At 41.4% G+C, this 21,894-nt stretch overlaps 1 protein-coding gene across 10 annotated transcripts in view; it reads right to left on the reverse strand.

The window, feature by feature from the left end:
* Nucleotides 1-21,894, reverse strand: part of LOC106573044 (membrane-associated guanylate kinase, WW and PDZ domain-containing protein 2) — a 314,920-nt gene that overhangs the window by 202,516 nt on the left and 90,510 nt on the right. For all 10 annotated transcript variants that reach the window (XM_014147683.2, XM_014147684.2, XM_045696840.1 and 7 more), the window contains one exon: nt 353-472. In XM_014147683.2, coding sequence (XP_014003158.2) covers nt 353-472 — 120 coding nt within the window. The remainder of the gene's footprint in view (nt 1-352; nt 473-21,894) is intronic.

Below are 21,894 nucleotides of genomic sequence, written 5' to 3' on the forward strand. Positions count from 1 at the left end.
TGCACAAACAACTTGCTGACACCCCACTGGTATCAGCCTGTATTAGAGCGAAATTTGGGTAGACATATTTGCCCCCTAGCTCCATAATATTTGCTAGCTAGTTAGTGAGTAGCATTAGCGGCTAGCGCAAATGTTATACTATAATACAGAAAACATGGATTTATATGAAAAATCAAAGTGGGGCTTGATGTGTGTAGGTCCTGGGAAGCAGCCGGAACATGACAGACGAAAAACGAGTATACAATAAAAACATGTTTTTTTTTGCTATCTGGATATGTCAATATTGTAATTTAGATTAGAATTTGTTTTTTTGTGTAGCCGTAGTGATCAGTGTCATGGTCAGTGAACTTACCTTCATAGGTTCCACTCTCTAGCAGGGCTCCGCTTTGCTCCAGTTCCATAAAGCGCTCCACGCTCACAAAGTTATAGTCCACCCCCGGCACCTCTCCCTCCTTTGGCAGCCTGGTGGTACCTACAGAGGGAGAAGAAGAAGAAAGGAAGAACGTTACTTTATTGTCAATCGTTACAGACACAGAGGAATAGGAGGAGTGAGTATTGAGGGATCACAAGCATTGAGGAGAAGAGTAGGAGACAGAGAGAGAGAGTAAGAAGAGTCATACTTCTGATAATAATCCAAACCCATTTCATAATTGTATGCTGTTGCAAAATGGATTGGAACGCAATAAGAGAGCTTTAAGGCCCCACCCAAGCAGTAGGATTAAATGGATACATACTTACAAAGATGTGTAGTGGTGAACCAATATATGTGAATGTGAGCCCTTCAAAACACTAGGCTTGGGTGTATGTTTATAAGAGAAGATAGGATAAGACAAGATAAGCTTTTGTTTTTTCAGCTTCCACAGAAATCTGTAAACATCGTATAGAACATTTTGTTAAACGACATTGCTGATTCTCCACATGCAAATCAATCTGAGGATGTTTGTGGACACACAGACCACTAACAAGCCATGATACACGCACTGCATGCACACGCGCACACGCACACAGCCAGTCAGCTTATTGTGGAAACAGCAACATTGCAGAAACAGCACATTATTACCAAGCTGCAATTAGCCCTACTCTAAGCTCCAGACTCTGGTGTGTGTGTGCGTGTGTGTGTGCATCCGTTTTGATGTTAATACAGTAAGAGAAGGGGATTCTATGTGACAATGAGAGACAGTGCTTGCGTCTGTCCCTCAAGTCGGTATGTGTTTGCATGTGTGCCTGTGTGTGTCAAATCAAATCAGATTTTATTTGTCACATGCTTGATAAACAACAGGTGTAGACTAACAGTGAAATGCTTACTTACAGGCCCTTCCCAATGTCGGAGGTTCACCTTGGGGTCATGATAGGGGCTGTACCAAATGTTTATAAGATTATTATAACGTTATAAGACCCCTCCCCCTTACTTTTATAGGGTCCTAGACTACAGATTAACAATATATATACATTATGAGGTTTAATATTGTTCCACAGTAATTTTCTAGTCTCTGCCTCTTATAAAGAAGAGAGATGCTGTTTCCTCTGCTGTTTTCAACCAAGATCTCAGCGATCACTGCCTCATTGCCTGCACCCGTAATGGGTCAGCGGTCAAACGACCTCCACTCATCACTGTCAAACGCTCCCTGAAACATTTCAACGAGCAAGCCTTTCTAATCGACCTGGCCCTGGTATCCTGGAAGGATATTGACCTCATCCCGTCAGTAGAGGATGCCTGGTTATTTTTTTTAAATGCCTTCCTCTCCATCTTAAATAAGCATGCCCCTTTCAAGAAATGTAGAACCAGGAACAGATATAGCCCTTGGTTCTCCCCAGACCTGACTGCCCTTAACCAACACAAAAATATCCTGTGGCGTTCTGCATTAGCATCGAACTGCCCCCGCGATATACAACTTTTTAGGGAAGTTAGAAACCAATACACACAGGCAGTTAGAAACGCCAAGGCTAGCTTTTTCAAACAGAAATTCGCTTCGTGCAACTCCAACTCTAAAAAGTTCTGGGACATAGTAAAGTCCATGGAGAATAAGAACACCTCCTCCCAACTGCCCACTGCACTGAGGATAGGAAACTCTGTCACCACCGATAAGCCCACTATAATTGAGAATTTCAACAAGCATTTTTCTACGGCTGGCCATGCTTTCCACCTAACTACACCTACTGCATTCAACAGCACTGCACCCCCCACAGCTACTCGCCCAAGCCTCCCCCATTTCTCCTTCCCCCAAATCTATTCAGCTGATGTTCTGAAAGAGCTGCAAAATCTGGACCCCTACAAATCAGCTGGGCTTGACAATCTGGACCCTTTCTTTCTAAAATTATCTGCCGAAATTATTGCAACCCCTATTACTAGCCTGTTCAACCTCTCTTTCGTGTCGTCTGAGATTCCCATAGATTGGAAAGCAGCTGCTGTCATCCCCCTCTTCAAAGGAGGTGACACTCTTGACCCAAATTGCTACAGACCTATATCCATCCTACCCTGCCTTTCTAAGGTCTTCGAAAGCCAAGTTAACAAACAGATTACCGACCATTTCGAATCCCACCGCACCCTCTCCGCTATGCAAACTGGTTTCAGAGCTGGTCATGGGTGCACCTCAGCCACGCTCAAGGTCCTAAACGACATCGTAACCGCCATCGATAAGAAACAATACTGTGCTGCCGTATTCATTGACCTGGCCAAAGCTTTTGACTCTGTTAATCACCACATCCTCATCGGCAGACTCAGTAGCCTTGGTTTCTCAAACGATTGCGTCGCCTGGTTCACCAACTACTTCTCTGACAGAGTTCAGTGTGTCAAATCGGAGGGCCTACTGTCTGGACCTCTGGCAGTCTCTATGGGGGTACCACAGGGTTCAATTCTTGGGCCAACTCTTTTCTCTGTATACATAAATGATGTCGCTCTTGCTGCTGGTGAATCTCTGATCCACCTCTACGCAGACGACACCATTCTGTACACTTCTGGCCCTTCTTTGGACACTGTGTTAACAACCCTCCAGACGAGCTTCAATGCCATTCAACTCTCCTTCCGTGGTCTCCAACTGCTCCTAAACACAAGTAAAACTAAATGCATGCTCTTCAACCGATCGCTGCCTGCACCTGCCCGCCCGTCCAGCATCACTTCTCTGGACGGTTCTAACTTAGAATTTGTGGACAACTACAAATACCTAGGTGTCTGGTTAGACTGTAAACTCTCCTTCCAGACTCACATCAATCATCTCCAATCCAAAGTGAAATCTCGAATTGGCTTCCTATTTCGCAACAAAGCATCCTTCACTCATGCTGCCAAACATACCCTCGTAAAACTGACCATCCTACCAATCCTCGACTTCAGCGATGTAATTTACAAAATAGCTTCCAATACCCTACTCAACAAGCTGGATGTAGTCTATCACAGTGCCATCCGTTTTGTCACCAAAGCCCCATATATTACCCACCACTGCGACCTGTACGCTCTCGTTGGCTGGCCTTCGCTTCATAATCGTCGCCAAACACATTGGCTCCAGGTCATCTACAAGACCCTGCTAGGTAAAGTCCCCCCTTATCTCCGCTCACTGGTCACCATAGCAGCACCCACCTGTAGCACGCGCTCCAGCAGGTATATCTCTCTGGTCACCCCTAAAGCCAACTCCTCCTTTGGTCGTCTCTCCTTCCAGTTCTCTGCTGCCAATGACTGGAACGAACTACAAAAATCTCTGAAACTGGAAACACTTATCTCCCTCACTAGCTTTAAGCACCAGCTGTCAGAGCAGCTCACAGATCACTGCACCTGTACATAGCCCATCTATAATTTAGCCCAAACTACTACCTCTTCCCCTACTGTATTTATTTATTTTATTTATTTTGCTCCTTTGCACCATATTATTTATATTTTATCTCTGAACTTTCTTCAAACTACAAATCTACCATTCCAGTGTTTTTCTTGCTATACTTTATTTACTTTGCCACCATGGCATTTTTTTGCCTTTACCTCCCTTATCTCACATCATTTGCTCACATTGTATATAATCTTATTTTTATTTTAATTTTTTTTCTACTGCATCATTGACTGTATGTTTGTTTATTCCATGTGTAACTCTGTGTTTTTGTATGTTGTCGAACTGCTTTGCTTTATCTTGGCCAGGTCGCAATTGTAAATGAGAACTTGTTCTCAACTTGCCTACCTGGTTAAATAAAGGTGAAATAAAAATAAATAAAATAAAGATGAGTGAGTTCAGGGTGTCTGTGACAAGAGCCTAAAAGATAAAAGAGATGCAGAGACACAGAACTCCCCAGGGAGTGTAAGAGATTAGTCAGACATTCCACTATAAATCAACTTGGACATTTACTGCTAAGCTTTTAGATAACACTAAAAGTGTTGTTTATATAGCTGTGTAGGCATGGTTTTGGTCTCATGGGTCGAAGGTAATGACGTAGGCAGTTACATCACAAGGGGTTGACTACAAGCATGATAAAAGCAACTTGGGACCTTTTCTATTTTGTAGAACTTACTCGAAAACATTAGTGCAATGTTCCTATTGTCAACTTCTGTCTGCAATTGCATTAATAAAGGTTTTTGAATGATTTAATTAAAGATATTGTCATAATGCTAATTTCACCAATGAGCCAATGATTGACAAGGAACAAGGAAAATAACCCCAACACCAACAATGCACAGAGAAAAAATGATAAATAATAGAAAAGTAATAACACAAGGAATAAATACACAATGAGTAACAATAACTTAGCTATATACTAGGTAATTGAGGTAGATATGTACATAAGTAGGGTTAAAGTGAACGGGCAACAGGCTAGAAAATAAACAGTAGCAGCAGCATATGTGATGAGTCAAAAGAGTTAGAGCAAAAAGGGTCAATGCAGACAGCTAAATAATTAACCAATAGCTACCCGGACTAAATATTTAGCAGTCTTAATGCTTGGGGGTAGAAACTGTTCAGGGTTCTGTTATTTCCAGACTTGATGAATCGGACTGCTTGCCATTCGGTAGCAGAGAGAAAAGTCTAGGAGTCTTTGACAATTTTTAGGGCCTTCCTCTGACACCGCCTGGTGTAGATGTCCTAGATTGCAGGGAGCTCGGCCCCAGTGACGTACTGGGCCGTACACACTACACTCTGTCGCACTTTGTGGTCGGATGCCAAGCAGTTGCCACACCAAGAGGTGATGCAGCCAGTCAAGATGCTCTCAATGGTGCAGCTGTAGAACTTTTTGAGGATATGAGTGCCCATGCCGAATCTTTTCAGCCTCCTGAGGAGGAAGAGGTGTTTTCATGCCTTCTTCATGACTGTGTTGGTGTATGTGGACCATGATAATTCCTTAGTGATTTAGACACGAGGAACTTGAAGCTCTCGACCCGCTCCACAACAGTCCTGTCGATGTGGATGTGGACGTGCTCGGTCCTCTGTTTCTTGTAGTCCACGATCAGCTCCTTTGTCTTGCTGACATTGAGGGAGAGGTTGTTGTCCTGGCACCACACTGCCATGTCACTGACTTCCTCCCTATTGGATGTCTTGTCGTTGATCAGGCCAACCACTGTCGTGTTGTCAGCAAACTTAATGATGGTGTTGGAGTGGTGCCCTGTCATAGGTGAACAGTGAGTACAGGAGGGGAAGAGTACGCACCTTTGATGGGACCCCGTGTTCAGGGTCAGCATGGTGGATGTGTTGTTGACTACCTGCACCACCTGGGGGCGGGCCGTCAGGAAGTCCAGGATCCAGTTGAAGAGGGTGTTCAGTCCCAGGGTCCTGAGTTTAGTGATGAGCTTAGAGGGAACTATAGTGTTGAACACTGAGCTATAATTTATGTGTGTGTTTGTGTGTGTGTGCATGTGTTTGCTTAGATGCAGCAGTTAGAGATTATTTGTTCTAATGAAAGGCAGTGTTTGAGTCTGTGCCAAGTGGAAGCTCTACTCTACTCAAGCACACTGTAAACTCAAGACTATGGTGTTGGTTTCTTTGCAACTCCATTGATCAGCTAAGACCACTGCTTGGTTAAGGAGAGAGAGAGGGCGAGGGAGCGAGCAAGAGATCAGGATAGAGGGTTGTCTACATTGTCTTTTTCTATCCATTGATTGGATTTCTTATTTCTATTCTCTGTCAAATTTGCTCAAGCAAATGCTTTTCACACACATACAATACAGTTTTTACTGTATCTCTTTCTATACAAAATAAAATTGTCTGGCCAATGTCAGAAAATGTGGAGATAGAATATAAACACATACTCAACAAAGGGAAAGAGTTGACAAGCCGTCAATGAATCAATCTGATGAAAAACAAGACCACAGTTCCAGTATCCCTACTAGCTAAGGTTTGAGAGACTAGTATTTTTGTATAATGTGAGTTGCAAGTCAGTCAGTAACACACACACACACACACACACACACACACACACACACACACACACACACACACACACACACACACACACACACACACACACACACACACACACACACACACACACACACACACACACACACACACACACACACACACACACACACACACACACACACACACACACGAGTCTGGAGCTTAGAGCAGGGTTAATTGCAGCATGGCAATAATGTTCTGTTTCAAGAATGTTGCTGTTTCCACAGTAAGCTGACTGACTGTGTGTTTGTGTGTTGTGTGTGCCCGGCTAAGGGGCATGCACAACACTAATCTCATCTGTGAGCCAATCCCAGTGCAGCAGGGTTCCCTAAATCCATAGCAGCATTCCTACTGGGGAGGAGGGCACAGCTGTGTGTGTGTGAGGGTGTGTGTCAGCAGCCTGCCCACAGCCTTTTCACCTTCTTTCCTTGGTTCCTGGTCAAAGCAACCAAATGAATAAATTACACCAGTGGTATAGTGGTCCCTGGAGAAGTGCATATACAGTAAAGTTTTCAGATCCCTTAACTTTTTCCACATTTTGTGACTTAACAGCCTTATTCTAAAATGGATTAAATAGTATTTTTCCCTTATCAATCTACACTCAGTACCCCATAATGACAAAGAAAAAACAGGTTGTGAAATGTATATACCACATTTACATAAGTATTCAGGCCCTTTACTCGGGACTTTGTTGAAGCACCTTTGGCAGCGAATACAGCCTCGAGTCTTCTTGGGTATGACGCTACAAGCTTGGCACACCTGTATTTGGGGAGTTTATCCCATTCTCCTCTGCAGATCCTCTCAAGCTCTGTCAGGTTGCATGGGGAGCATCGCTGCACAGCTAATTTCAGGTCTCTCCAGAGATGTTCGATCTGGTTCAAGTCCGGGCTCTGGCTGGGTCACTCAAAGACATTCAGAGACTTGTCCTGAAGCCACTCCTGTGTTCTCTTTGCTGTGTGCTTAGTGTCGTTGCCCTGTTGGAAGGGGAATCTTCGCCCCAGTCTGAGGTCCTGAGTGATCTGAAGCAGGTTTTTATCAAGGATCTCTCTGTACTTTTCTCCGTTCATCTTTCCCTCAATCCTGACTAGTCTCCCAATCCCTGCCGCTGAAAAACATATCCACATCATGATGCTGCCACCACCATGCTTCACCATAGGGATGGTGCCAGTTATCCACCAGACGTGACACTGGGCATTCAGGCTAAAGAGTTCAATCTTGGTTTCATCAGACCAGAGAATCTTGTTTCTCATGGTCTGAGAGTCCTTTAGGTACCGTTTGACAAACTCCAAGCGGGCTGTCATGTGCCTTTTACTGAGGAGTGGCTTCCTTCTGCCCACTCTACCATCAAGGCCTGATTGGTAGAGTGCTGCAGGGATGGTTGTCCTTCGGGAAAGCCCTTCAATCCCGATTGCTCAGTTTGGCCGGGCGGCCAGCTCTAGGAATAGTCTTGGTGGTTCCAAACTTCCTCCATTTAAGAATGATGGAGGGCACTGTATTTTTGTGGACCTTTAGTGCTGCAGACATTTTTTGGTACCCTTCCCCAGATATGTGCATCGACACAATATTTTCTCTGAGGTTTACGGACAATTCCATCGACCTCATGGCTTGGTTTTTGCTCTGACATGCAATGTCAACTGTGGGACCTTATATAGACAGGTGTGTGCCTTTCCAAATCATGTCCAATCAATTGAATTTACCACAGGTGGACTCCAATCAAGTTGTAGCAACATCAAGGATGATCAATGGAAACAGGATACACCTGAGCTCAAATCTGAGTCTCATAGCAAAGGGTCTAAATACTTATGTAAATAAGATACGTTTTTATTTCAATACATTTGCCAACATTTCTAAAACCTGTTTTTCTTTGTCATTATGGGGTACTGTGTATAGATTGATGAGGAAATGTGTTTATTTAATCCATTTTAAAATAAGGCCGTAATGTAACAAGATGTGTTAAAAGTCAAGGGCTCTGAATAATTTTCGAATGCACTGTCCTCTAATTTTCTCGATAAAATCCTAAATGGCCTGCCCGGTGAAGGAAAATGGCACCCTGTGTGAAAAATTTGTCCTGAAATGATAAATCCCATGTTGGTCTCCCAAGGCCAACCCAAGCTGTACTGAGCAAGTAGGCTAATAGTAGGACTACTATTGAAACAGATACATAAATGAGGCTGTGAACTGAGTCATTAATTCACAGGTTTCTGATTTCCCCCCCAAAAGAATTATGTCCATAACAATGCTTAAACCACATTAAACCTCATCAGGAGGTTTTGAGGTCAGAGAAAAATCTCAAATATTTTGATTTTTTGTGTAGTTAACCTTTAATTCTAGTGCACTCTTGTTTGGATATTGGTGTTTCTGTAGCACATGAGGTGGAGTTTGCAAAACAAATAGCTAGTGGATTGGTGCAAATAATCATGATATCATTCTGGCAGGTAGGCATAAAATACTTTGTAGCTAGTTAACATTTAATAGAGAAGGTTTTTTGGGAAAGCCCTTCCATCTACCAGAAGACGGTTAGGCCTGTCATTAGCGTCGCTATATATTTCCTGTTCCTTAATTGTTTGAACCTGAACATTTTACTTCATATAGCCAGCCGTCCCACAATAGAAAGGTGGAGGCAATTCTTTTATAAAGACTTCCTCATATGTGTTCTCCTGTCCTATTGGTTTTCTTTCAACTTTCTTTCATTGTCTACTCTAGCAGCCAAATGCATTATCCTAGTCATATTAGCAACCCATGATAGTGGTTGCATCTTTAGATGTCCCCTCTTCCTAACAGAAATCGGCATCTCTGCCCATGAAACCGCTCGCATGTGTGATTGCCCATTTTAGAATGGTGTTTTCCCGCAAATTGCCTTTTGAAACATTTGCGCTAAGGCTTACCACCGTGTGCACATTGCTGCGCATAAAACATGAAGAAATAAGTGTATCATCATTTTAAGCAAAACATTCTGGGCCTGGTTTCCCAAAAGCATTTTAAGGCTAAGTTGAACTTAGAACCATAGGATCCTATGGTTCTGACAATGAACTTAGCCAAAGATGCTTTTGGGAAACCAGGCCCAGATCTGTTCCATTAGCCTTATTAATTGATAAGGTGTATACCTCCACTAGCTCACCACTACTATGATAAGCATTGTGGGGATTAACGAGTATATGCAATACCCACTGAAAAATAAGTGCACTACACCACTGCATTATACTGTAGCAATTCATCTGTCTGCCCATAATCATCTATTCAGCCAGCCAGAGATTTTCAACTTCACTGCCATGATGTACTAACAAGAATGATATTTGCAGCCATCATAAAGGATGGTTTACAGGTTTGTTTCCGGAAGAAGCTAGCTAGCTAGGCTATCTAGTCAGTTAGGTTGGTGCTTGGTAACTAGCCAGCTAGGTTGATACTTGCTAACTAGCAAGTTAGGTTGGTTGACAGCCCCTGTGAAATTATATCACTACTGGCTAGCTAGCTAACTAACCAGTTAGCTTGGTGATTAAAGGGGTTTATGCTATGTGGTTGACAACCCTTAAACCTCTTAGATGTAAGCGTGGTTCTGGTACGAGTTCCGACCAATATTTTCACTTATAAATCGATCTGTGTATACAGTAGATCGAAATGGCTTACATTGAGCGATAGCCCTGGTTCCCACGGACACAGAGCCTGTGTGACATAGGATGTGAAATCTGAAACCACTTGAAGCTGGGATGTCCCCCCTACCATTTCATTCACTCTTCCGACTGTCCATCAATTCCTGGCTGAACCCTACATTACAGACACGGACATGCACATGCCTGGAAGTGTTACATTGTAGCAGCAGTAGAGAGTGCTTTCATCACGGTAGCACATTCAGAGATCGATGTATTGCCATTAATCTAAAATACACAAAAAAACACTTTCTGTTTGTCATAGACGGACAATAGTAATATGAGACGAAAAGCAATTTCCTAACGAGTTCAGGAAGCCAAGCTAGACCTATGTGAGACATTCACAGCGATGGGGGCAGATGTTTTGATCATGGGAGACCTTTACAAAATATGCACATTTTCTCTAACACTAAACATACAAATGTGTATTTTACAGTTAGAAGGAAGGTGAAATCTTATAGTTAGTCATTGTATAATTTGATTATGCTATATTTAGGAAACATACAAGTAATTTCAAGCCTAATTCATACACTCTTGTTGAATACGAAATACATCATATAAAATATGTTATATTTTCATATTTTTATCATATTTGTACTTAGTACTTGAACTTGTGTCCTCAAAAGCGACTACACCTCAGCAATGTATAATTATTTGTACCAGAAAGGTGAGATTTTAACCTTTGAGTATGCAGCATTACTAGTTATTATTTATGGCCCTTCTCATGATAAATCATTACTTTTGGGAATCACATTGATTACATTTTTGATTACATTTAACTGGTTAATGCACCATCACTACTAGCTAGCTTACTAACTAGCCCCACTTAGCTCAGTGCTTGACAGCCCTTTTGTAATGCTAGCACTACCAGCTAGCTAGCTGGTTGACACGCAATAATGTGCCACCACTATTAGCTATAGTCTGGATACATTACATTTTTAACAATGCTTTTTTCTGATGAAAATTAGTTCATTTCCTCTGCCATGGAGTCCAGTTTCACAATATTACCTTATGACCCAAATTCTTGCTGTAGTTTTGAAGTTATCACAGAAAAACAGGACTTAGTTGAGGGCATTTTTCAACCTGCCAGCTCCTATTAGTTCTATTGAGTACCATTTTACCAAGTCACCTTCCGAAAATTCTATTCCCAGCTGATTGTTCTGCATCATAATGCTTGATGCACTGTTGTTAGTAATTAGATCTACCCACATAAACCTTGTGGGTTTACCTCAAGTATCTTGATATTAATAAGGTTACGGCTATTTGGTGAGAAATATCACTGTTCGCCTGGGCACACGTTGTGGTGACCGACAGAGACATAGATGGCTGGTGCATATCTATCAAAAGTGAAACATTTTCTGGTTATAGTTAGCAAAAAAATTATAAACCGAAAAAGATGTAAAACCTAACACCTTTTCAAGATGTTACCAATTTAAAGACTGGCAGAATACATTTTTAATCGATTAAATTACTTATTTTGATTTATTTTTTGTTGTTTCTTAATGGCTGCTGGATAATTTGATATGCGTCGACATCTGTTCATTCGTGGGCATCGAATTGAACATATGCTGCGCAGGTTCACTGAGTTGCAAACCACATGGATGGTTCTATCTCATTGCTTAGTAGCTAATGGTGATTTGTAGATCTGATGCAGTTGCAACCTCAGATTATGAGCCCATCGAATGTTGTGAAAGACGTATGTAGTACCCGCAGATGGCCACGGCAAATAGCAAGAGAGCTATAAAGTTATAAACCCATAATGTTTTTTGCAGAAAAAAACCCTAACCTTAGGTCTATCCCTTAAAACAGTTATGTGTAACCCAAGGGGCCAGGCTTCTGGTCTGGAAGCACGCTTTCCACTGTGCTCAGAGGACATTCTCGGTACTGCAGTTTAGTTGAAGTACGGCCTAGAAAGATGGAAAGACAATTCTCATAGATGGCCCCATAAAGTTACAACTTTATAAACTAAACCAAGTATTTGTCCTAGAGACCAATTTTTTCCCCATCACTCACAGCCAAAGTTGTGTTTCAGGTTCATGCTGTAACGTGGGCGAGCTTATGTCACATGCACACGCTGAAGAGAAATCCCTCACGCACTCTCAACCAGGACCTGCTCATTCATACGGGGAAATTATTAGCACCTGTTGAACATTGCCAGAAGAACACAAGCAAGAAGAAGAGAAGCTGCAAGAACCTGAATATACCGTAGTGTTCAGCTTACAACTACACCAAACATGCAAAGTACTTAACTCTAAATGTAAGTTGGTAATCGATTTTTTGTTATTATGATTTTGTTCGGAATTTTGTCATGTTGCACGTAGATTGATGAATAATTTGTGATGAATTGGAAGCTAACGCGTAGCTAGCTAACGTCAGGTAGCTTGAGCATCTTGACAAGGCTTGTGGTTGTTTACTTGTTAGCTATTATAGCTATAAACACACTGTTTGATAAGATAATTGTGAGGATAATATTTATTGAGTGACATTCATTCAAATGCATAGCGACATAACTTCTGGTTGCACCAGCTATCTTAAATAGCTATCCCATCTGGTTTGCGCTAAGTCGGACCACCATTTGTTTTTCAACACACACTGTGAGAACAAAATTTCAAGATTATGTTATAATACTTTTATTGCATCAAATGATTGTTTTATGCAACAGAATAGAGTATTCTGTTAACTATTGTGTGTGTTCTACTGAGGATTGGCTTCTGGGAGATAACACTGACAGGAGATTTACAATGTCATTTGGGTGATAAAACCTAAAGAGCATTCCAGAGCATGAGTTAATTTTTATGTTCTATACCGTACCAGGGAGAGATGGTTCCAGTTTGGAGTCGGAGGGACAGACACTGGTCTCTACACAATGAAAACTGTTGACACAGCAGATACTGTCTGCTATGTATTATAGGTATCTTTCATACAAATCTTAACCTTGTGACCCATTCTATATATCTGTTATCGTCATGTAGGTTGAAAGGGGTTTATCTTGGCTATAAAAGACCTTTGTACTTTTGTCTCGGGGCTCTTAACGAATCATCTTAGCGTGATTTGTCGACCAGCCATCGCTTTTGCAAAACTCTCACTAATAAAGATTCAGTTTAAGTATAACTCTGACTTGTGTGATAAGTTTGTCACTCCTCATTTGATAATAAAGAAATGAACGACCACAAGACCTCCAGGCTGTGTAAGGGCTATTTGACCAAGAAGAAGAGTAATGGAGTTCTGTATCAGATGACTTGGCCTCCACAAACACCTGACCTCAACCCAATTGAGATGGTTTGGGATGAGTTGGACAGCAGAATGAAGGAAAAGCAGCCAATAAGTGCTCAGCATATGAGGGAATTCCTTCAAGACTGTTGGAAAAGTATTCCAGGGGAAGCTGTTTGAGAGAATGGAAAGAGTGTGCAAAGCTGTCATCAAGGCAAAGGGTGACTACGTTGAAGAATCTAAAATCTAAAATATATTTTGATTTGTTTAACACTTTGTTGGTTACTACATGATTCCATATGTGTAATTTCATAATTGTGATGTCTTCAGTATTATTTTACAATGTAGAAAATAGTAAAAATAAAGGAAGATCCTGAAATAAGTAAGTGGGTCCAAACTTTTGACTGGTACTATATGTATAGGGGAAAGGTGACTAGGCATCAGGTTATACACTATACACACAAAAGTAGACTGCTTCAAATGAGTGGATTCGGCTATTTCAGCCACACCCGTTGCTGACAGGTGTATAAAATCAAGCACACCGCCATGCAATCTCCATAGACAAACATTGACATTAGAATGGCCTAAATGAAGAGCTCAGTTTATTTCACCATCATTGGATGCCACATTTCTAACAAGTCAGTTCGTCAAATGTATGCCTTCCTAGAGCTGCCGCCGTCAACTGTAAGGGCTGTTATTGTGAAGTGGAAACATCTAAGAGCAACAACTGCTCAGCCACGAAGTGGTAGGCCACACAAGCTCACAGAACAGGACCGCCGAGTGCTGAAACGTGTAAACATTTTCTGTCCTTGGTTGCAACACTCACTACCGAGTTCCAAACTGCCTCTGGAAGCAACATCAGCACAAGAACTGTTTGTTGGGAGCTTCATGAAACAGGTTTCCATGGCCGGGCAGCCACACACACAAGCTTAATATCGCCATGCGTAATGCTAAGCATCGGCTGGAGTGGTGTAAAGCTCGCCACCATTGGACTATGCATCAGTGGAAAAACATTCTCTGGAGTGATGAATTATGCTTCACCATCTGGCAGACCGATAGACAAATTTGTGTTTGGCATTGCCAGGAGAATGCTACCTGCCCCAATGCATTGTGCCAACTGTTAAGTTTGGGAGGCGGAATAATAGTCTGGGACGGTTTTCATGGTTCGGGCTAGGCCCCTTAGTTCCAGTGAAGGGGAAATCTTAACACTACAGTATACAATGACATTCTAGACAATTCTGTGCTTCCAAATTTGTGGCAACAGTTTGGGGAAGGGCCTTTCCTGTTTCAGCATGACAATGCCCCTGTGCACAAAGCGAGGTCCATGGGTCAAAGACTTATTAGGTTTTCACTTTTTTTTTTTACAGCAATTGCAATTCCCTAAAAGGCTTTTTTATGTTCATTGGTGTCACCTACTGTATGCCCTTATATTAGTTATATTCAAGAATAAAGCCAATAATTCAGTTTTATTGTGATTCATATGAATGTACCCTAGTAAAATGTCATTCAGTATAACACTAAGTGTTTTTTTTATTGTAATTCTATGCCCATTTTTCATAATCACAAGACTAGCAGAAATATAACTACGCAGAAAAAATTACATTAATTTATTTTGAAAACCACATATTTGATGTGTCACGGTACAACTCAAAATGTCTTGGTTATTTACAAAAACGTCTTGCCTTACACTGAATTTTTTTTTAATCTATGAAAATATCTTTCACTCCGCACTTTGAGATTTGTTTTTGTATCTCTGAGTCAACAAAACAATATAAAAACAATATGAATATAAAATACTGGTGTTATACTGTATGACAATATTTTGTTACCCTGAATGATACATATCACCAAGGCCCACAAATATTGATTAAATGTGATTTTTTTCAGCAATAGCAATAATGATCCTATGAACTATTATTAACAGCTGCAATAGTAGTTTTCTTTTAGCTATTTTCTAAGTTATAAAACTGTAAAAAACAGGATAGGATGTTTAAAATGTGCAGGCTAGCTGAACTTCCATACTAGAGAGAGAAATTACCCATACGCCACACACAAAGATCATGGATTTTACTATGCAACATAGTTTAACTGATACATGAGGTAGTCTTTCCTCCCTAGCAATGGGATCTGCGTTAATATTTTGTCTGTACCGTGCAGCCCTCTCCTTATTAGGCAACGGCATCTACAGTATAAAGATAATGTGCATTGAAATACCTTAAAATGCCATAAAATAGTTTAAAATTACAATATTCAGTATTCATACAAGTAAATATGAATTGCATGATTAAATGTTATAAACTAGTGAAAACATGGGATAACAAAGCTCCTGTCTATCAGCATAACAGGTGACATTGTGGTATGACATGAAACTTTTGTTGTGCTGAAGGACAAAAGTGTGATACTGAAGGACGGATTTCATACAAACATATTTAACAGGCAGTTCCTTGGCCACCTATATAAAGTAATGACCTTGACTTATAAAGATTATCATTCATTTTCAAATTTAATATAGCTTTTTATAAAATAATAACATTACAATTATGCTTTCTGTGCTGTACTGAAGGACATGCGTTTTTGTTACAAAGGTTACTAGAGGGTGAAAAGGTGAAATCATCAAATATTTCAGAGAGATTTACTCACCTCATCACATTGATAGAGGGTCTTCAATGGGTCTTCTTTGTGATGTCACACACTGTCACATGATTACCATCATGTGATATGCTTTAAAATGGCTATTTACCTTTGTTATACTGAATGAGATTGATGAAGCGCAAAAGTAAAAAAAAAAATGTTTTAAATTAGATACTGTATTTCGCCCATTATTCTATATATTGTTGCAAACACTAACACTAACATGTACATGCCATGGGTGTTAATTTATATTTTTAGGATGAATTTCTACATTTTAAAAACACTTCTGTCATTTGAATTTTAACCCGACAGTTACAGTGAAGGACATTTTGACACTTTAGAGCTCAATAACTCTCTTAATTTAATAGTTTGCAACACAAATATTTCTGGGTCAAAAGAAGGGTAAGAGTTGAGTGATTTAATAAAATATTTATACATATAAATCTTTTTATGTTACATGAATGGCCTTCGGACAAATGTACGTCTCGTCTTTGACCCCAATACAGAAATGGTTTGTCGAGATCAGTGTGGAAGAACTTGACTGGCCTGCACAGAGCCCTGACCTCAACCCCATCGAACACCTTTGGGATGAATTGGAACGCCGACTGCAAGCCAGGCCTAATCGCCCAACATCAGTGTCCGACCTCACTAATGCTCTTGTGACTGAATGGAAGCAAGTCCCCGCAGCAATGTTCCATCATGTAGTGAAAGCCTTCCCAGAAGAGTGGAGGCTGTTATAGCAGCAAAGGAGGGACCAACTCCATATTAATGCACATGTTTTTGGAATGAGATGTTCGACAAGCAGGTGTCCACATACATTTGGTCATGTAGTGTATGATAAACTGAATACTGTAGCATCAGCGTAAATTATGATTGTATGTGAGTGTGTGTGCGTGTGTGTAGATTCAGTATAAATATGTGTGCATGATATGTATATGTGTGCGTGAGTGAGTAGAGTCTTGTGAGTATGCATAGAGACAAGGGTCAAGTGAGATAGTCCGTGCAGCCATTCTGTTTTAGTTTTTTTCAGGGGGTTGTGTAGCCATTCTGTTAGCTATTTAGCAGTCTTATGGCTTGGGGATAGAAGCTGTTCAGGAGCCTGTTAGCGTCAGACTTGATGCACTGGTACCGCTTGCCGTGCGGAAGCAGAGAAAATAGTCTTAGGTGGCTAGAGTTCTTAACAATTTTCCGGGCCTTCCATTCACACCGCCTGATATAGAGGTCCTGGATGACAGGGAGCTTGGGCCCAGTGATGTACTGGGCTGTCCACACCACCCTCTGTAGCACCATGCGATGGAGGGTGGTGTTGTTGCCATACCAAGCAGTGATGCAACTAGTCAAGATGTTCTCAATGGTGCAGCTGTATAACTTTTGGAGGATTTGAGGGCCCATGCCAAACCTTTTCAACATCCTGAGGGGGAAGAGGCTCTGTCGTTCCTTCTTCACAACTCTGCGTGTGTGATTGGACCATTTAAAGTCCTTAATGATTTGGACACTGAGGAACTTGAAGCTGTCAAACTGCTCCACTTCAGAATGGTTGTTGTAGACGGGGGCATGGTTGTTGTCCCATTACCACACTGCCAGGTCACTGACCTCCTCCCTGTAGGCTCTCTCATCGTCGCTGGTGAACAGCTCTACCATCGTCGTGTCAGCAGCAAATTGTGTTAGAACAGGGAGTATACGAGGGGACTAAGCACATACCCCTGTGGGGTTCCCGTGTTGAGGATCAGCATGGTGGAGATGATGTTGCCTACACTCACCACCTAGGGTCAGTCCGACAGAAAGTCCAGGATCCAGTTGCAGAGGGAGGTGTTCAGTCCCAGGGTTCTAAGCTTTGTGACAAGCTTGCAGGGGACATGGTGTTGAACGCTGAGCTGTAGTCAATGAACAGCATTCTCACATACAGTTGAAGTTCGAAGTTTACATACACCTTAGCCAAATACATTTAAACTCAGTTTTTCACAATTCCTGACATTTAATCCTAGTAAAATTTCCCTGTCTTAGGTCAGATAGGATCACCACTTTATTTTAAGAATGTGAAATGTCAGAATAATAGTAGAGAGAATGATTTATTTCAGCTTTTATTTCTTTCATCACATTCCCAGTGGGTCAGAACTTTACATACACTCCATTAGTATTTGGTAGCATTGCCTTTAAATTGTTTAACTGCAATCCGGTGAAATTGCAGAGCGCAAAATTCAAACTACAGTATTATAAATATTTAACTTTCATAAAATCACAAGTGTAATACATCAAAATAAAGCTTAAATTATTGTTAATCCAGCCGCTGTGTCAGATTTCAAAAAGGCTTTACGGCAAAAGCAAACCATGCGATTATCTGAGGACAGCGCCCCGCATACAAACACATGAAAAACATATTTCAAACAGGCAGGTGAGACACGAAAGTCAGAAATTGCAACCTTTGATGATCTTCTTCTGTTGGCACTTGAAAAGGGCCCAGTTACATCACAAATGGTCCTTTTGGTCGATAATGTCCTTCTTTATATCCATAAAAACTCAGTTTAGCTGGCGCGCTAATAATCCACCCAGTTTCCCTCCATCAAAATGCATACAAAATGAATCCCAAACGTTACCAATAAACTTTTCCAAACAAGTCAAACAACATTTATAAACAAATAAATGATAACATTTAAGACGGAGAATCGTCTTAAATACCAAAGAACGCGCTCTCTTCCACGAGCTTGGAAACACTACAGTGAAAATGGGAGCCACCTAGAAAAACAAAAATTTCTGGCTGATTTCTCCAAAAACCAGCCTGAAACTCTTTCTAAAGACTGTTGACATTTAGTGGAAGCCCTAGGAACTGCAATCTGGGAGGACTTGGCCTTATAATAAAAGTGATAGCCATTGAAAATTGTGGTAGACTGAATTCTTTGGGGCGGGGGGATGGTTTGTCCTCGGGGGTTTCGCCTGCCATATCTGTTCTGTTATACTCACAGACATAATTTTAACAGTTCTTGAAACTTTAGTGTTTTCCATCCAAATCTATGCATATGCATATCTTAGCTTCTGGGCCTGAGTAACAGGCAGTTTACTTTGGGCACGCTTTTCATCCGGACGTCAAAATGTTGGCCCATTGCTTGGTGAAGAGTTTTTATTATCCGATACATTTTTGCATAATACATCCCATGCCTCAACTGTATTTGCCCAAGCTTTATTTATCACGGCCACTGATCGCTCTATACGAACAATATCTTGAAAATATGATAACCATGTTTGAGGCCAGAGGATTGTAGGGGTAATCCAAGCACTAAAGATAACTTTTTTGCTGCTGTAAACCCCACATAAATGATTATTTTCTGAACCAGTTGCAATACAAGTGAGGAGTCATCATTCAACAAAAATAAAGGTGGATCTTTGTTCACAGGGAAACCCATAATTTTTCTAAAGAAATCTAAAACATGTGACCAGAACTGGGACACCACAGGACATTCCCAAAACATTAGTGTTCCAAAAGCATTCATATGGCATCTATCACATATTGGAGTTGGAATCAGCTTCATCTTAAAACGTCTAAATGGGTTGCATAACTGCTATGTATAAGCTTAGAATGTATAAGCTGGTGTGCTGGGTTTTTAGAGGTAACACATACATTTTCCCAAATGGTATCCCAGTTCAGGTCGTGCCCCAATCCCTGCATTTCGCGGTTCCATACCAGAGTGACACCCAATGTAGCCCATCAGAGGGTTAATGTGTTTAAATGTTTTACTCACGTCAGCCACTGAGAAGGAGAGGGTGTTAGCGAGCCGCGATGGTGGCACTGTATTATCCTCAAAGTCGGACAAAGAAGGAGTTTAGTTTGTCTGGAAGCGTGACGTCGGTATCCGTGATGTGGCTGTTTTGGCTTTTGTAGTCCGTGATTTCCTGTAGACCCTGCCACATACATCTCGTGTCTGAGCCGTTGAATTGCGACTCCACCTTATCCCTGTACCGGCATTTCGCTAGCTTGATTGCCTTGCGGAGGGAATAATTACACTGTTTATATTCAGCTATATCATCAGAGCTCTTTCCATGGTTAAATGCAATGGATCGTGCTTTCAGTTTTTCGCGAATGCCGCCATCCATCCACGGTTTCTGGTTAGGGAAGGTTTTAATAGTCACAGTGGTTGTGACATCTCCAATGCACTTATTTATAAACGGCGATTGGTCAGACCAGCATTGAATGGTTCTCCTCACAGGTACATCCTGATTGAGTTTCTGCCTATAAGCCGGGACGAGCAAGATGGCGTCGTTGTCGGATTTGCCCGAAGGGAGGGCGGGGGAGGGCTTTGTATGCATTGCGGAAGTTAGAGTAGCAGTGATCGAGAGCATTAGCCCTACGTGTCGTGCAATCAATATGCTGATAAAATGTAGGTAACATTGATCTCAAATGTGCTTTGTTAAAATCCCCAGCTACAGTAAATGCAGGCTCTGGGTATATAGTTTCCAGTTTACTACATAGAGTCCAGTGAAGTTCCTTGAGGGCCATCTTGGTGTTCGCTTGAGGGGAGGATGTACACAGCTGTGACTATAACTGACGAGAATTCTCTTGGTAGGTAGAATGGCCGGCATTTGATTGTAAGGAATTCTAGGTCGGGTGAGCAGAAGGACTTGAGTTCCTGTGTGTTGTTATGATCACACCATGAGTTGTTAATCATAAAGCATACACCCCCACCCTTCCTCTTCCCAGAGAGGTGTCTTTCTTTGTCGGCGTGATGCATGGAGAAGCCCGGTGGCTGGACCGATTCCGACAACATATCCCGAGAGAGCCATGTTTCTATGTAACAGAGAATGTCTTTCTGGAAGGCAACCCTTGCTCGAATTTCATCTACCATGTTGTCAAGAGACTGGACATTGGCGAGTAGTATACTCGGGAGCGGTGAGCGATGTGCCCGTTTACAAAGCCTGACCAGAAGACTGCTCCGTCTGCCCCTTCTGCAACGCTGTTGTTTTCGGTCAGTTGCTGGGATTAGATCCATTGTCCTGGGTGGTGGTCCGAACAGAGAAGATCTGCTTCAGGAAAGTCGTATTACTGATCGTAATGTTGGTAAGTTGATGTTGCTCTTATATCCAATAGTTCTTCCCGGCTGCATGTAATAAGATTTCCTGGGGTAACAATGTAAGAAATAATACATAAAAAAACTAAATACTGCATAGTTTCCTAAGAACGTGAAGTGAGGCGACAATCTCTGTCGGCGCCATTTTTTCTGTGTTGTGGAATGTTGTAGACAGAAAGACTTGGATAGAATGTTTCCCATCGGCACAACTGCTTGGGATGCAGAATACGCCGTTTTTAACATGGAGATAAATCCTTTACCAAAACCAAAGGCCTCCAAAACACACCATAAATAGTTCCCTTATAGCCTATCAAAGGCTTTTTCTGCATCCAAACTAAAAAGTGCAGCAGGGACTGGGTTGTTTTCAGACTCATTTATGATATGGAATAGACGTCTAATATTGTCTGAGGCTAAATTACCCTTTATAAACCCAGTTTGATCGTTGCTAATTAGATATCCTACAAGCAGTTCTAATCGGATGTCAAGTACCTTTGCAAACTGCTTGAGCTATGTTGTAATAAGGCTTAAGGGCCTATAACTTTTACAGTCTAGGGGAGATTTGCCCTTTTTTAACAAAACTATAATCAGTGAGGTGTTTTGGTCTGGAATTTTCCATGTTTTAATGCATGATTGATAGAACCAAGAATTAGTGGCCCAACAATATCCCATATTTCAAGAAACAGCTCAGAAGGGAAATCATCAAGTCCTGGTGATTTGCCTCTTTTCATAGATGCTAATGCATTCCTGAGTTCTTCAAGAGTAAGTGGGGAATCAAGGAATCCAGATTGCTCTCTGTCGAGTTTGGGAAGGCCCAATGATGATACGAAGTGTGTCATCTTACTGTGATCAGGGTCCGCCTCTGACGTATGTAATTGGGAATAAAACTGCCATAACGTATCATTAATTTCTGCTGGGTCATGTGATATCTTACCAGATGGTGTTTGAATTGTATTGATACAAGAAAACGCCTAATTTTGCTTAAGCCTTGCA

This window comes from Salmo salar, chromosome ssa16 (genome assembly GCF_905237065.1).
Source record: "Salmo salar chromosome ssa16, Ssal_v3.1, whole genome shotgun sequence".
Lineage (NCBI taxonomy): Eukaryota > Metazoa > Chordata > Actinopteri > Salmoniformes > Salmonidae > Salmo > Salmo salar.